The sequence below is a fragment of the Pseudorca crassidens genome, chromosome 15 (genome assembly GCF_039906515.1).
Source record: "Pseudorca crassidens isolate mPseCra1 chromosome 15, mPseCra1.hap1, whole genome shotgun sequence".
Lineage (NCBI taxonomy): Eukaryota > Metazoa > Chordata > Mammalia > Artiodactyla > Delphinidae > Pseudorca > Pseudorca crassidens.
Window position 1 is genome coordinate 75,057,766 of NC_090310.1, and position 15,528 is coordinate 75,073,293.

The following is a 15,528-nucleotide window of genomic DNA, read 5'->3' on the forward strand; positions in this document are numbered from 1 at the left end:
CCTCAAATTAATCCAAATTTCACCACCATGTTCTCTACCAACACTTTCATTTATCCATAATCTTTTGTTTGGGCAACTGTAATTGTTTCCTAGCGGGTCTCTCAGCTACATTCTTGCTCCTCTCTCTACAGACAGCATCAAGGGATCCCTTAAAAAATAGACACCATTCCCCTGCTTATACCCTTCAACAGCATCCTTTTTCACTTAAAACAAATCCAAACACTTTATACAAGCCCTAGAATTCCCTCTGTGATGTGGCCCTTTTCTACCTCTCCCTCTTACTCATGATGCTTCAACCATAGCTTCCATCTTTCTGTTTGGCTTACGTGGTATACTAGGTTGAATAGTATCCTCCCCAAATTCATGTCCACCAGAACCTCAGAATGTCACCTTATTTGGAAATTGGGTCTTTGCAGATGTAATTAAGATGAGGTCATAATGGATTAAGGTGGCCCTAAATCCAATGGATGACATTTTTATAAGAAAAAAGGAGAGGGAGATTCAGACACGGAGACACAGAGGAGACATTCACAGGGAAGAAGGGCATGTAAAGACAGAGGCAGAGATTGAAGTGATGCAACTACAAGCCAAGGAAGAAGCTAAGAAGAGGCAAGGAAAGATTCTTCCCGTGAGCCTTCAGAGGGAGCGGGCTCTGCTGACACCTTGATTTCAGACGTATAGCCTCCCAAAATGAAGACAATAAACTTTTGTTTTAGGCCACTCAGTGTGTGGGAATTTGTTACAGCAGTCCTGGAAAGCTAATAGATGTGGCAAGCTCCTTCCTGCCTTGGAAACTTTGTACCTGCTGTTCCCTTTACGTGGAAACCTCTTCTACTGGGTCATCACATGGCTGGTTTCATATCATCCTTTCTGGTCTCCACTGGGATCTGTCTCCTCAGAGATGCCTTCCTCAACCACCCTAAAGTCACTTCCCTTGAATTACTGTGAACCACAACTCCTTTACTTTTCTTCATAGCACTTACCACTCTGAAATTATTTTATAGATTTCTTTGAATATTTATTTGAACATTTATTTGTTATCTTTCTTATCCTAACAGAAGCAGACTACATAAGAATCACAGCTACATACCCAACACCCAGACAAGTACCTTGTATATGATAGGAACTCAATAAATATTTGTTAAATGAACTTATTAAATAAAGGCTCAGAACAGTCAAAGAAGAAAACTTTCCCAGTGTCACACCACCAGGAAGTGGCAAAGCTGTGACTTAAACGCAGGTGCTCAGCTGGAAAAATAAGACTGGGTTTGCAGTGCAAGTCTGACCTAGAAGATTAATTTAAGGCCAGGAAGAAACCTTCTCTTAACATAAGGTTGGGGAGCTGTCCAAGGCCCCTGGTGCTGAATTCCAGGTTTGAGTTGGATGGTGTCATAGAGGCATCTTTCTCATCCATGGACACAGCTAAGACAGTGCATCCTGAGAGCCAGCTATCTGAATGGTGCTTCCTGTTTCTCACCTTCCTGATTATCCCAGAGCTGAGCTCCCCGGTTAAGACAGTTCTGGGCTCTCATTCCTGGAGGTCCCCTCCTCCAGCGCTTCCAAACGTTTGTAGGGACTCATTCCCTGTATTAAATATCTCCTGGCTTAAAATATCTAAAGAAATTTCTTTTATCTGTAATAAAACCCTGACTGATAGGACACCCAATTCAGCCCACATTAGTTCTTTCTAAATTAGATCAACTTAGAGTTTCATATTTCTTTTTGCTTCCTTATCTACCCCTTACTCAGATTGCACGTGAAGAAAGCCCTAGAAGCTGACCCAGTGAGCAAGAAAGCTTACTTTTTGAGAAGTATAGGGGCAATGATGAAAAGATTGTAAACTCCTATTTTGTTTTTTACATCCCTATTGTTGAAAGCAACAACAAAAAAAACAACTCAGGGTTTTACAATAATTAATCAGGATTCATGGTCCCCCAGTCCACTCTAGCCAGAATTTGGAGGGGAGCAGAGGAGGGAGGTGAGTTTGGCCCCGGAGAATCCACAGACCATCTTTCTGCTACATTGCCAGCTCAGGACAGGCTGCCCACATTCCTTGGTTCAGGGCCCCTTCCTCACAATGACGTCACTCCAACCTCTGTTCTGGTCATCACATTCCCTCCTTTTGACTCTGACCTTCCTTCCTCCCTCTTATAAAGACCATTGTGATTATATTGCCTCCCCACACGCCCCAGAAAACCCAGGATAATCTCCCCATCTCAAGACCCTTGACTTAATCACATCCACAAAAACCCTTTGGTCATGTCAGGTGGCATATTCACAGGTTCTGGGGATTAGGGTATGGACAGCTTTTGGGGGCATTATTCTCTCTACCACATGTGTGGTACGAGGGAGCTGGCCTTAGGAGGCAAAGCTGATGCACTTCCTGGGGCCTGATGTGATTCTCTCAAATGTACTGGCTGTTTAAGTTGAAACTCTTGTCTGGGGATGTATTTCTTTTCTTTCCTTTTTTTTTTTTTCAACATCTTTACTGGAGTATGATTGCTCTACAATGGTGCGTTAGCTTCTGCTGTATAATAAAGTGAATCAACCATACGTATACACATATCTCCATATCCCCTCCCTCTTGCATCTCCCTCCCACCCTCCCTAGGGGATGTATTGCTTAGTGCTTTGTATCTTTCCCTTTGGCCACAAACTTGGCCTGATGCAGGCTGCTTCCAGTGCCTGACTATTCCCTTCTGCAAGCCCAGAATCTTCAGGAAGGAGCCCAGACCAGAGAAAGCGCAATTCTACCTCCAGATATCTGGCCATTCAACTAATTGTTCCTGAGCCCTTGCTCAGGTTCTGCTTTAGATGCTAGGAAAACTGTGGAGGACCAGACAGATAGCATGGGATTTACATGTTTGTGGGGATGACATGAAACACACCAGCAAATAAACAAAAAAAAAAAGGCAGCTAAACATACAAATGCATAGGGAATGAAGGATATTGATAAGGGTACGTATAAAGATGGTAAAACAACTTAATATGATAGATCAGCGGTCAGCAAACATTTTATTTAAGGAGCCAGATAGTAAATATTTCAGATTTTCTAGGCCACGTCTCAACTACTCAAATTTCCCATCAGAGCAAAAGAAGTCAGAGACAATCCTTAAACTAATGGGTGTGGCAATGGTCCAATAAAACTCTATTCATGGAAACAGGCCCGATTTGGCCCACAGATTGGAGCTTGCTGACTCCTGTAATAGAGCAGAACTAGGTGGGATGGGACAGTTTTAGGTAGAATAGTCAGGGAAGGCTTCTCTGAGGAGGTGACATTTGAGCTAATGCCCAAGTGACGCAAAGAAGTCAGCCATGCCGAGACTTGAAGGAAGAGTGTTCCGGGATGTGGGAATAGCAAAGGCATTGCCCCGAGGTGCAAACCAGCCTCTGAGGAGCTTAAGTCCATGCGGCCAGGGCATAGGGAGGGAGGAAGAGGCTGGCTCAGTCAAGGTTTTGTGACCCAGGAAAGAGCTCTCAAAGGGATAACTACAGAGAGTTTTGTTTTTTTTTTTTTCCTTTTGGTCTCACAGCATGCAGGATCTTAGTTCCCTGACCAGGGATTGAACCTGTGACCCCTGCAGTGCAAGCACGGAGTCGTAACCACTGGACCGCCAGGGAATTCCCTAAAGAGAATTTAATGAAGGCATAGAGGCGGGGACTTGGTTAAGGGAATGATAACGACATCCCCAGAGACCTGTACCTGGTAGATGGAAGCTGTGCCTCTCTGGAACGCAGGGGGAACCGTAGCAGTGGGAGCGAGGTCACCCAGAGCGTGGAACGTGGCCTTTGCCAAATAAATGCCCAGAAGGCCGCAGGGATCAACAGCCTGACCTCGTTCTCTCTTCCCACTTTAAATCACCTGCCGGTGCCTCCCATTGGCTGAGCCCAACCAGGAGTCAGAGGTCAAGGGAACCAGGGTGATAGAACCACAAATGTCAGACTCCTGGGAAAGAGAGCAGGTGAGAGAAAGGCAGAGAACGACCTGGAGGGAAAAACAGGGAATACCAAGCCCACAGGGTATGGAGTTGCGATTTTATTGTAACTTCGATAGGGATGGAGTTGCCAAAAAATACGGATTACCCAACAATTTGAATTTCAGATAAACAACAAATACGGGTTTCGTATAAGTAGCCTCTGGACATACTTATACCAAACCCGTATTCATTGTTTATCTGAAATTCAAGTTGAACCAGGTGGCCTGTATTTTTATTTGCTAAACCTGGCAACCCTAGATGGGGAAACCCTGAAGGAATTTGAAGCAAAGGAATAACAATCTAATTTAGAATTTAATAAATACATTTATTTATAAAATCAAGAAAATTTTAATGACTATAAATAAGTTCAGAAGATTCAGAGACATAGAAATAAGCTCCAGGGGCGTTTAGACACCGTCAGGGTGCAAAGTCTCCACCTACCAGGTACAGCAGCCTATGCAGACGGAAGCCTGGACAGACACCTGGCACCGGCCGGAGGAACCCTGTCTTCACTTTGCGTCGTCCTTTTCTGTTTATCCAGGCCTTTCCTGCCCAGTATCTCATTCCGCCCTTAACACATTCCCGTGTGCAAAGTAGGTCACACTGATTGTTGTTACGCAGTCCTTATGCAGATATAGAAACCAAGGCTCAGAGAGGTGAAGCGACCTACCCAAGGTCACACAGGGGAGGCAGCAGAAGGGCCAAGGTCACCACTCAGGTCTGGGCAACTCCAAAGTGCTTTCCTCTCGGCGCCATTGCTCTCTGTCCTTCCAGGTATCCAGCAGGTCTGTCTAGCCGTTCTAGGTGCTTGCTGCCGGCCCGGGTTTCAGGAGCAGTATGGAGTGCCCGGGGCCAGCTGCTGGCCTCGGTGCCTGTCATATCTTCGCTGGAGCCGGGCATGAAGGTGGTGGACCCTCCTTGCCTCCTGGGTCTTGAAGAAGGAGGCAGCGATGCTGTGCCTCAGGCGCCGGGCGTAGGTCTCCAGGAGGACCGTGGAGCAAGCGACGAGCTGCAGGGCGCCTGCAGCCAGGTGGGCGGCTGTGTGCGGGCGCCGGGGGGGCAGCAGCGGGCAGCCAGGGGCGATGAAGCGCAGCTCCCACTGGAAGGAGTTGTGGGCAGAGAGGAAGGGGCTCTCCAGAGGCGGCTGGTTGAAGAGGAAAGGGATGAAGCCCAGGATGGTGTATGCAGCCTTCAGAAAGGAGAAAAAGGCAAGGTCAGCAGAGAGACACCCCAGCCGTTCCCTGCCCCCCACCACATCTGGATGCTCTTGGGTCTGGACGGGTCCAGCTTTCCCTGTCCTCATCTGCAAAATGGGTGCAAAATCTGACCGTTTTGAGGAGGGTCAACTGAGATCAGGAATCTGAAACAGGCTTTTTACGGAATGAAAAGCACCATACAAATGCTATTTATATTGTTATTACTCTTTGCAGGGAACACTTTAGAGAAAACCAATTCATGCTTAAGGGCATTTACTCTTTTCTGAGCCCGTAGCGAAACTTCAGATGTTCTAGTCCATCAAGTAAGCACAATTTTATGAGGATGAGTCCATGAGCAGCTTCATTTAAAAGACGGGAACCTGGGCTTCCCTGGTGGCACAGTGGTTGAGAGTCTGCCTGCCGATGCAGGGGACATGGGTTCGTGCCCCGGTCCGGGAGGATCCCACATGCCGCGGAGCGGCTGGGCCCGTGAGCCATGGCCGCTGGGCCTGCGCGTCCGGAGCCTGTGCTCCGCAACGGGAGAGGCCAGAACAGTGAGAGGCCCGCGTACCGCAAAAAAAATACAAAACAGGAAGCTGGCAGGATTGGCCCGTGGGCTGTTCCCAAGGCTTCCTCCAGTCTGTTATCTACAGATGTGAGCTATTAATAATAGTCACTATTTATTAAACATCTCCCATGTGGTATGGGGCCGCCTAGGTACTTCTAGAGACTACCACATGTTAAGACTCACAGTAACCTTGTAGGGTAAGGAGGATTGATCCAGTTTGTACAAGTGAGAAAAATGAGGCTGGGATATGCTGCGACGTGTGAAGAGTGGCCTTGGGGGGCAAATTATCTTAATATCTCTGGGTATCAGTATCTTCACCTGCGATAAGGGGTGAAAACAGAACCCACTGCCTCAGGCTGTCGTGAGAATTACATGGTTCGTCTGCCAAAGCCCCTGGATCCCACAGCGTATCCAAGCACCACGACTCGAAGGCAAGTAAAATTCAATTTTGAGTCAAGGGTTTAACAAACCCTATCCTCTCCCTCAAGGAAATGACTCTGTGCCCACCTTCCTGTCACGGCACTTACATCATATTTGATGGTGAGCGTGACGGGCACAGCGGGAAGCTGCTGAGCCCAGCCCACGGCTGCCTGCGCCAGGAGAAAGGCCACGTGGTCCACGGCCACTGTCACAGCTGTGGCCATCAGGAGCAGGGTAAGCAGCCCCAGCCTTAGGAGACAACTCAGCAGCTCCCCCTGGGACAGCCTTGGCCGGGCCGCCCACAGCAGCCAGGCTGGTGGGGAGGCCACCAGGTGCGTGGCCCCGATCTCTGCCAGCTGCTGAGCCAGCTGCCAGGTAGCATAGATGTTATCAAACTGCAGGTCAGTCAGGTATCGATGGAGGTACCAGGCTGAATCCACCAGGAGGCCCAGCATAAAGAGCCCTGTGACTGCCCGCTGGGTCCCCAGTGCCACCACCTGGGCCAAGGACTCCAGGCCGGAGAAGTCCTCCAGGACCTGCTGAGTGACCCTGAACACGTGGAGCCGGAAGGCGGAGCCATCGCCCTGGGCCTGGAGCGTCAGGCCCTGGCTGCCTGCTTGGCCGTCAGGGCCCAGAGCCTGGGAGGCTCTGTGCAGCTGGTGAGTGGTGTTGAGCAGACTCTCCAGGGAGCCCTCCGTGACACACCTCAGCACCTGCCCAGCTGCGTGCATGTTGGCCAAGATGTTGGGCACCACGACAATGGCCAGGGTGGCGGTACTCCAGGATAGGAGCAGGCGGCGGCCCTGCTCCGTGCCCAGGGTGGGCACGCTGAGTGCAAACAGACAGCGGGCGGGGGGCACCAGTCCCAGGCCCAGGAAGGCCAGGAAGCCACAGACAGTGGCCACCATGGCCGAGGGCCCTAGAGGATAAAGTAGCAGGGACACCAGCCCATAGTAGGTCAGACCCGCGGCAGCAATGGCCAGGGAACCGCACAGGAGGAGCTGGGTCAGCAGCTGGCCACAGCTGGCTGGGACAGGCTGGGAGAAGACAACCCAGGCGGCCTGCAGCAGGGCAAGGGCCTTGTGGAGCCCCAGGTACCAGAATCTCCACCTGCACACAAGGAAATAGGGGGAGCCTCTATCAGGAGGGTTGGGGCACTGTGTGTCTGCCCAATGCCCCTGCCCTACAAACTCATCAACTGCCAACAGGCTCCACCCCTTTAGCCACAGTGGTGGGCACTCCTCCCAGGTGGGCCAATCAGAGTAACCCACCCCAAACCCACATGACCTAAGCTGAGCCAATCAGAGCCTTCCCCAGGATTATTCTCACTGAGTTGTCAGGGAAGAACTAGTTTCCATGCAGTTCCTGAGGATGAGAGGATGAATACCTGGGCTGCTTGTGTCTTGTGAGGGCAACTGGTGCAAGGGAATGAAAGAGTCATGGAGAGAGAAGCACAAATGAAAGAGAGAGGATGAGAGAGAGAGAAATGGGGAGAGATGCTTTTTCGCTTGAATTCATAGTCTTGGTCAGCTCAGTGTGACCCTGGACACTCCTTCTTTATGGATCTCAGTATCTCCTCTATAATTTAGAGGATGGGAAGAGTGGACCAGCTGATCTCTGAGGAACTTTTCTCCTCTATTGTACTCTTATTTATTCATTCAACAAATATTTACTAAGCAACTACTCTGTGCTAGCCATTGGAGAAACAGGAATGGATAAAACAGAGGAGAATTCCTGGCCTCATAGAGCTTCCATGGAAGAGTGATAGCAGAGGAATAGTAAGAAGAGGTTGGGCTCTGGATACGTTTTGCTGGAAGAGCCAACACGATTGGCAGACTGATTGGTTGTGAGTGTGAGAGAAAGAGGGGGATTCAGGATGACAATGAGGTTTTGTGTCTGAGCAGCTGAAAGCACTGAGGTGTTGTTTCCTGAGATGGGAAATCTGTGGTTGAAACAGGTTTGGGTGGAGGGGGGAGAGGAAGAATTCAGCTGGCAGTCAGAAATTTGAGCTGCGAGTTGCTGAACGTGTGATTGCAAACAATCTGGAACTCAGACGAGAGAGCAGGCTGGAGATATAAAGCTGGGAGTTGTGGATTGATAGACGGTATTTAAAGTCATGGGGTAGATGAGATTCCTTAAGACCGTGTGCTGACGGAAGGGAAAGAGCTCCGAAGACAGAGCTTAGTGGCACTCCAGGGTTCATGGGTTGGGAGATGAGGAGGAACCAGCCCAGGAGACCAAGAAGCCAGGCACTGTGGAGCTTGGGAAGCCAAGTCAATGAAATGTTTCAAGAAGGGAGTGAGCAAACGTGTCAAGTGCTGCTGGTGGGTCAAGAAGGATGAGAGCTGAGCAATGACCATTGGATTTAGCCACGTGGAAGTCACTGGTGACCTGGACCAGGGCAGCTGGGTGGCTTGTTCACTAGAGTGGACCCAAGGGAGGCTGGATGGAGAAGAAATTGAGGCACGAGTGCAGACAACGGTTTCAGGTCATTTTTGCAGTAAAGGTGCAGAGAAATGTTGTAGTAGTTGACATGGGAAACGGAACCAAGTTCCTTTAGGATGGAGGAACTTGAGCATGTTTGCAGATGGGGGATCCAATCAAGAGGGGAGACATTGATGAAGGGGAGGCTTGCTGGTGTGACATTCTTCAGTGAGTGGCATGGGTGAGATTGAGAGCATGAAACCTGGGGCTGGTCTTAGAAAGGAGCAGGGGCTGTTCATCCTTAGTAGCAGGTGGGAAGGCACAGGAAATGGTTACAGGTGATGGTGAATGGACAGGTAAGGTGTGCGTACTAATGTATCGGTATCAACCAGTATACACAGAACAGAGCAATAGTTAAGGGCGTGACCTCCAGACTGCTTGGGTTCAAATCCCTGCTTCATCACTCACCATCTGTGTGACCTTGGTCAAGTTTCTTAACCTCTTCGTGCCTCAGTTTTCTCATCTGTAAAATGGTGCATAAAAGTGATATGCATAGGGTCATGGCACATAGGAAGTACCATGTCAGCTATTACCTGTCACTAGAGCCTCAATTCCACCAGGGCAGGGACTTGGTCTCTTTTGATCACTGATAAATACCAAGGACCTAGAATAGTGTCTGATGTATAGTGGGTGCTCCGTAAATATTTGTGGACTGTAGCATGTTTACTTCTGTTTGTTCAGGGTAGCAGGAAGGCAGATCAGCACTGATGGTGAGGATGCTAGAGGAGATGATGGAAATTTGAAGGCGAAGAAGAAGGTATAACATAGGTGGCCAGGAAAGTGGGAGAGTAAATGAACTCGGGAAGTTATATACACGCTGGGCGGCATTGAGGACCCACTTGAGGTTAGAGGTGATGAATTAGGGTCTTCCCAGTCCCGCTGACATTTTAATTTGGGACTAAACTCCCTTCTACTGTATAATTCATATTTGAAACATGGTCGCTGTTAAAGTGATAGCTAATAATTTGAATGACATTGGAATGGAAAACCAATTCTAAATCGTATTGGGTGCCAAGGTCTGTGCTGAATGTTGTAAATGCTAAGGAACCTGCTGCCATTCGTTGGGAGCTTACTCTGAGCCGAGCATGACGGCAAGCCCTGAGCATGCGTTTTCTCATTCAATTCTCACAACAGTCTCGTAGACATTATCATTACTCCCATTTCGCAGATGGGGAAACTGAGGCTCAAAGAGGTGAGGATTTACCCAAGGTCACACAGCCAGGGAATGGCAGAGACTGAGACCTAGCTCATACCCATCAGGCCTGACCACTGACTGTTTTCTTGCCTGTGGCCCCCAGTGTCCAAGTCCCCAGACCTACCCGGTCCTGACGAGATGCTCAGCTATCTCCTGGGGGGCCCTCATGCTCCCTGAACAGCAGTGGATCTGGGCAGGCGGGCTCAGGCAGCGAAGGTAAGTGGAGAGGAAGTGGGGGGAATTCCGTCCTCCAAAAGTGACCAGAACTGTCACTTCTGCTTTTCTGCCCTGATTTAAGTACCTCTGCTGGCCTTGTCCCGCCCTGCCTGGGCCCACCTCCCAGGGGGGTGGGCAAGCTGACTCATCCTCTTCCGGCAGGCAGGAGCCAGTGGAAGGTGTGGGAGAAGAGAAGAGGCCTTTTCCAAGCAAAGTCTCTAATCCTGATAGCAGGAAGGTAGAATTAGTCCCATTTTACAGAGGAAGAAACTGAGGCTCAGAGAAGCCATACAGCTCATTAGCGGTAGTGCTGGGGCTAGAACTCAGCTCGGCTTCATGTTCCTTCCCCTTGCATAGTTATGTGCCCCCAGAAGAGCGTGATCTCTAACTCTTAGGGGGTGGAAACCCACAGGAGACAATTGGACCTCTGCTATGACTTTCCAATCGTCAGGGACTCTGGTCTCCCGCTCAGCTCCCTTCCTGTCTTTATCCCAACATGGACCTGGCTTCCAATCACAGTTCCGTCCCTCCCTAGCTGTGTGACCTTGGGCAGGTGACCTTGCCTCTCTGTCTCAGTTTTCTCCTCTTAAAAGGGCGTAAGGATAAGAACAGTTAACATTTATCGAGCCCTTGTTAAGTATCAGGCACTCTGCTACATAGCTTCTCTTGGCGTTCACTGAATCTTTTTTTTCCAACAACCCTTTGTGGCAAGGACTGTTATTTCCATTCTTTAGTTCAGAAAACTGAGATCCAGAGACTTAAGTCCCTTAACCCAGCCGCTCAGGTAGTAACAGGTAGAGCCACGATTTATAGTCAGCATCCTTGCTCCAGTGGTCAGCCACTGGGCCCTACTGGTGGGGAGGGAAGAATTCACAAGGTTCTCGGGATGCGTCTGGCACTGCCAAGAGCAGGCACTCAGTGAACGTGAATTCTCTGTTTGTGGGCTCTGCCGCAGTCACTGCCCTGCAGGTACACTTCTGGGCTGTTCTGAAAGCCAATCCCTTCCTGGAAAGCAGACCCTCCTCCCCCCTACACTCCAGTGTCTCTGTGCCCCATCACTGCCAGCAGGACCACCTCCGCCAGGAGGCCTCTCCTGAGCGCCCAGCCCCCCACCCTACAGGATGGACTGGGGCGGGGGGCACAGTTAGGCGGTGTTCCAGACTCCCTGTCGTTTCCTTTCTAAGGACATTGCCTGGGTCACTTGCTCAGGCCTGAAGGAGCGTGTTCCATGGCCCAGATAAGGGAAGTGGCATTCTCATAGTCACACAATTGGATGAGACACCTGTAGTCCTCAGAGGGCTTAACACCCTTCCTGGATCACAAGCCGCTCTAGGAAGCCAGGCCACTGTCAAGTCTGCAAAGAACTGGGCACACAGAGTAGACGGAGAGCAGGAAATGCAGGCACCTGCAGGGGCCACCTAAGGTAAGGAGCAGAGGGCCAGGTGGAAACAGCGGTGAACTGCCATGTGGAGGCCCTTCGAAAAGGGTAGCTTCCACTCCGCTCCAGCTAGGGGTTGAAGCCCCTCAAAAATGAGGCCCAACATTACCAGGGTGGCCAGTTTTTCCAAAGATGCCAGTCATTCCCAATTTTATGTAGACGCCTCCAAGTTTCAAAAGCCAGTATTTTTAAAAAGTGAAAGACCCTTGTGCAGGCCAATCTTGGTAGGTCTGTGGGGCAAAGCCAGCATAAAGGCCACCAGTTTACAAGTTCTGACAGAGGCCTCAGTAGGACTGATGCAGGGAGCAGTCTAGCTGTTCCTCTGATCTGCAGGGTCCCTGGGGTGGAGGTGGCAGACTTCACTCAAAGGCCAGCTATGCCACTTGCTGTGCTGTGTGACCTTGGGAAAGACACTGTCCCTCTCTGAACTTGGATGTACTCTGCTATAATGAGGAGAATACTAGTACGTGCTTCTTAGGGTTGAGAATTCAATGTGATAATGTATGTTCAGTGCCCAGTAAACAATATATAAATGCTCCAGGCCAGCTCTTTCCAACCTGGACTGATAGTTTGGCCTGAGTGAGCCCCAGGCTTCTCAGACCAGATCTTACAGGCCTCTATGATGCCCACTGGACCAGATCCCGTGGCCTGGGTCCCATCACACAGGAAACTTCAGGGCATTGTGCTGGTCGGAGGGAAAAGTCCTGGAAAACACCGGCATTTGCTTAGTTACTGCACTGGCACAAGGGAGCTGATTGGTTAAGGAACATGTTGGTCATTTCCCCAGGGCCTCTAGTGGATGCATAAGATCTGGGAGGATGTGAGCATAGGGAGGGAAAGGGCAGAAGATATTTTTGGCTTTTCTCAGCACATACAGGCAGTCACTTCTGCCTATATAAGGCTGGCCTGAGCCTAAGCCCACAACATCCGGAAGGAGTGTCTGAATCATCAAAAATAGAATGAGCTTTGCTGAGCGGAATTCTGGGTGGAGGATTCAGAGCCATAAGACAGAACATGAAGAGGAAGTGGTAAGTCTTCAGTTCTAGAATCACAATCAGAGGTCCATAGAATATTAGAGTCATTGAAGTTTACAGCTTGTGGGGGTAGAATGTTGCCACCGTCCAGTTGGCTTCAGAATGTGGAGAGGTGGCTAGAGTCTTATCGGATAGGCAGTGCTCTCTTAGAGAAATGATGTGAGTCACATAGAAAGTTTTTAAGTTTCTAGTGGTCACATTAAAAAAGTGAAAATAATTTTAATATTTTATTCAACCTAATGCATCCAAAATATTATCCTTTTAACATGTAATTAATACAAAAAAATGATAAAGGAGGACCTGGATTGGCTGCATCAAAGGACTCCCTTACATTCTGGCTTCTGTTGGTATGACGGTTAATTTTATGTGTCAATTTGGTTGGGCCATGGTATCCAGATATTTGATCAAACATTATTCTGGATCTTTCTGTGAGGGTGTTTCCACATGAGATTTACATTTAAATCAATGGAGTTTTAATAAAGCAGATTGCTCTCCATAACGTGGTGGGCCTCGTTTAATCAGTTGAAGGCCTGAAAAGAACAAAAGGCCAACTTCGCCTGAGCAAGAGGGAATTCTGCTAGCAGACTGCCTTTGGGCTCAAACTGCAACTCTTTCCATACGTACACATCTTGTTGGTTCTGTTTCTCTGGAGAACCCTCATCAACACAGCTGTGTTTCCCCATTGGGGAGCCCCTGCAGGAGAGCTGAGAGAGAGAGAGGGGAGGAAGACCCAGGGCAGCTACTTCCCTGTGAAGTCATCAAGGGCTGGATGTGTCCCTGGACTAAAGTTGCCAGCTCCAGGTTAGCAGCTGTCCTGCAGACCCCGGGCTGAGAGGTGCTTCTCCATGACTAGCCCTTCCTCTCACCACCAGGGTCTATGCTTTCTCTTGTGGTTTCCATAAGTGACCACCTGCCCACACCTTGTAACTAGACCCTCATCTCTCAGATGCGGAAACCAAAGTCCAAACAGTAAAGGGCCTGCTTAAGGTCATACAGATGTTATGGGTGGAGCTGGCTGTCCAATGCGGCTTACTGAACTCCTCGCTCAACGAGGAGTGAGTTTTACTCACCTTTTCCCCCCATTTACCCTCACAGCTTCCATTCCTCTGCCCACATGATCCTGCGCTTCTCTTTGACGTTTGTGCCGGAGTCTGTCCGTGTCCATGCTATCACTCCACATTTCATCGCGTCTGCTTGTGGCCATGTTTCCACGGTGTGCTTCCTCCATGTTTTATTTAAATGCCCCTCTTCCCCAGTGATGGTCACCTTGGTGGCCTCCAGCTCCTTGGTACCTCAGACAACTGTGGCATGAATATCCTCCTACATTGTCTCCTTAGGGACCCATGGGATAGTTTTGCTGGGATATAAGCCCAAGAACAGGATGGGCCATAGGAACGCAGACAATGAATCCCCAATTACTACCAAGTTGCTTGCCAGGCTGATGGTAGTAGTTGTCTCGCCAACAGAAAACAAGGGTTTCTGTGTCCTCGCATTTCACCATCACTCACTGTCCACTTTTCTAGTTTTCGTCAGTCTGATTGGCATGTTGTCGAACCGTGGCCTAACTTGCACCTACCTGATTACAAGTGGTCTGAGCATCTCTTTATAAACCCGCTGGCCACTCACATATCTCTTTTCAGGACGGCATATTCGTAACTTTCACCCCATTTTCTCTTGGGTGTTATGGTGGAAGGCTTCCAAAGTTCGTGGCTAGCCATCTTCTGCCCTGTATGTGGATGGCACTCCTCCCATTAAGGAGCGGAGTTATTTCCCTCCCCTTGAACCAGGCTAACCCTGTGACCTGATGTGACCAATACAATGTGGCAGAATTGACATTCGTTCTTGGACTCCCAAGCCCACGCCTTAAGGGGACTTGTAGCTTCTGCTTTTGCCTTCTGAGAAGCCCACTGCCACGTACAGAGGTCCAGGCTGGACTCCTGGAGGAGCCACGTGACCCTGGAGGGTCCACAGCCACCATGGACTTTCCAGCGCCAGCTAAACCCCCAGCTGAGTGGCCCCAGCCACACCATGTACAGCAGAGACAAAACCAGGCCTGCAGAACTCTGACCAAGTACAGAAATGTGTTGTGTTTTAAGGCCCTGAACTTTGGGGTGATTTGTTATGCAGCCTCAGGTAAGTGTTTTGTTTTTGTCTCTTCTGGCTTCTGGGTATTCCTTGTGTATTCCAGATGAGTCCTTGGTAAACTTCTAATGACTCTGTACCACCCCTGCCATCTCCTTTCCTCCCACACCACCTTGAGCACATGGCTGACTCCTACTGGTCTCAGCCCAGGGCTGCCTCCTCAGAGAAGTCCTCCCTGACCACCCTGGCTAACACAGCCTTTATAGCTAACATAGCCATAGGTTTCTCAAATTGGCCAGTTTCATTTTCTTCTTAGCCCACGTTATGACCCAGAGTCACTTTACCTATTTGTTTACCTGCCTACTGCCTGTCTCCAGGGCTAATTTCCATGTGGCTGGGGACAGTGGACTAGCACGTAACAGATTCTAAATAAATACTGTTGAATGAATAAATGGAAGAATGAGTGAATAAAGAAATGAGCCAAACAGACCCCAGATTGAAGAGTGAGTTTGCTTTCTCATAAATTCTAGTATAGATTTACTTATCAAATGTTTACTAAGCATCTACTATGTGCCAGAAACTGTTCTAGGAACTGGAGTTACAACACTGAACAAAATAAAGTTTGTATTCTCATAGGTTTATTTTCTAGAGGGAGAGAAAGTTAATAAACAAGAAAGTAAATAATACAGTGTCCTGACTAAATATTAAGGAGAAAAATATAGCAGGATAAGGGGATAAAAAGTAATGAGGGTGATATTTTAGACTTGATGGTCAGGGAAGCTTCTCTGGGGAGGTGACATTTGAGCAGAGACCTGAATAAAGTGAGAAACAAGCATATATTTGGGAGCAAAGTGTTCTAGGTAACGGAAACAGCATGTGCAAAGGCCCAGAGGCAGGAGAGTTTGAGTATGTGGCTGGA

General features: G+C 49.1%; 1 protein-coding gene across 1 annotated transcript; it reads right to left on the minus strand.

The window, feature by feature from the left end:
• Positions 1–4,342: 4,342 nt before the first annotated feature.
• Positions 4,343–10,599, minus strand: OCSTAMP (osteoclast stimulatory transmembrane protein). The gene is given in 4 exon segments (XM_067708320.1): positions 4,343–4,662; positions 4,665–5,165; positions 6,268–7,270; positions 9,964–10,599. Coding segments are annotated over 4 exon segments (1,701 nt in total). The 5' UTR covers positions 10,008–10,599; the 3' UTR covers positions 4,343–4,509.
• Positions 10,600–15,528: the final 4,929 nt, after the last annotated feature.